Source organism: Stegastes partitus, unplaced genomic scaffold (assembly GCF_000690725.1).
Source record: "Stegastes partitus isolate 25-593 unplaced genomic scaffold, Stegastes_partitus-1.0.2 Scaffold2332, whole genome shotgun sequence".
NCBI lineage: Eukaryota > Metazoa > Chordata > Actinopteri > Pomacentridae > Stegastes > Stegastes partitus.
Window position 1 is genome coordinate 18,320 of NW_007580063.1, and position 749 is coordinate 19,068.

At 43.9% G+C, this 749-nt stretch overlaps 1 protein-coding gene across 1 annotated transcript in view; it reads right to left on the reverse strand.

Annotated features, from left to right (window-relative positions):
- Positions 1-241: 241 nt before the first annotated feature.
- The window catches only part of LOC103374710 (cyclin-dependent kinase 16-like), a 7,229-nt gene continuing 6,721 nt past the window's right edge, over positions 242-749 (reverse strand). Inside the window, exon 16 of the mRNA XM_008304840.1 lies at positions 242-697. Coding sequence (XP_008303062.1) covers positions 660-697 — 38 coding nt within the window. The 3' untranslated portion in view covers positions 242-659. The remainder of the gene's footprint in view (positions 698-749) is intronic.

The window sequence follows — 749 nt, forward strand, 5'->3', positions numbered from 1 at the left end:
TCGATCTCCAACAAACCTACAACCAATAAATTAATCAATAGCTGCTGGCAAAATAAAGTCTCCGATGAGATAAATACTGCAGCTTGATAGTAGTACTGTATATACACACAGCAGTACTGCGTCTTCGCCAGTATTAGTATATATATATATGTATATATATATATATTTATATATAAAGTATTGAGTATAAAGTCTGTGTACGACACACACATGCAGAATAAAGCAGGTCGACACGTTCACAAACAGACTGCAGCTGATTTTACAGAAACACTGAAAGTTCTTGACTTGACACTGAGCAGCTCGTCCGGCCGCCACATGTCCGGCGCACAGGTAACGTCTCACCTGCAGCCCTAACACGTCTGTGATGTCATCGCTGATGTCACTGACAGAGCTGCGTTTACAGCCGTGTCCAGGATCCTGTGAGCCTTTAAACTGAAATGGAAGACAGAGCAGTGTTCCCTCCTCACCTGTTCATCCGTTCACCTGAAACCAGCCGCTCTCTGACTGGTCAGGCAGCTGCTGTCAGTCATTATTGCATCTGTGTGTGTAAACTGCAGAATTCGTCTTCTTCTCCTGATAAACAAGTTCACAGTTCACCGTTTTCTTCTTCATTTGCTTTAATTTAGTTTCCCTTTGCAGACTCCGCCTCCCTGATGATGTCAGAAGAGCAGGCTCCGCCTCCTGGTTGGACTGTTTGCTGACAGAAAAAGAAAATGTTCAAATTCACTCACACTGTTCAGGACCAGGCT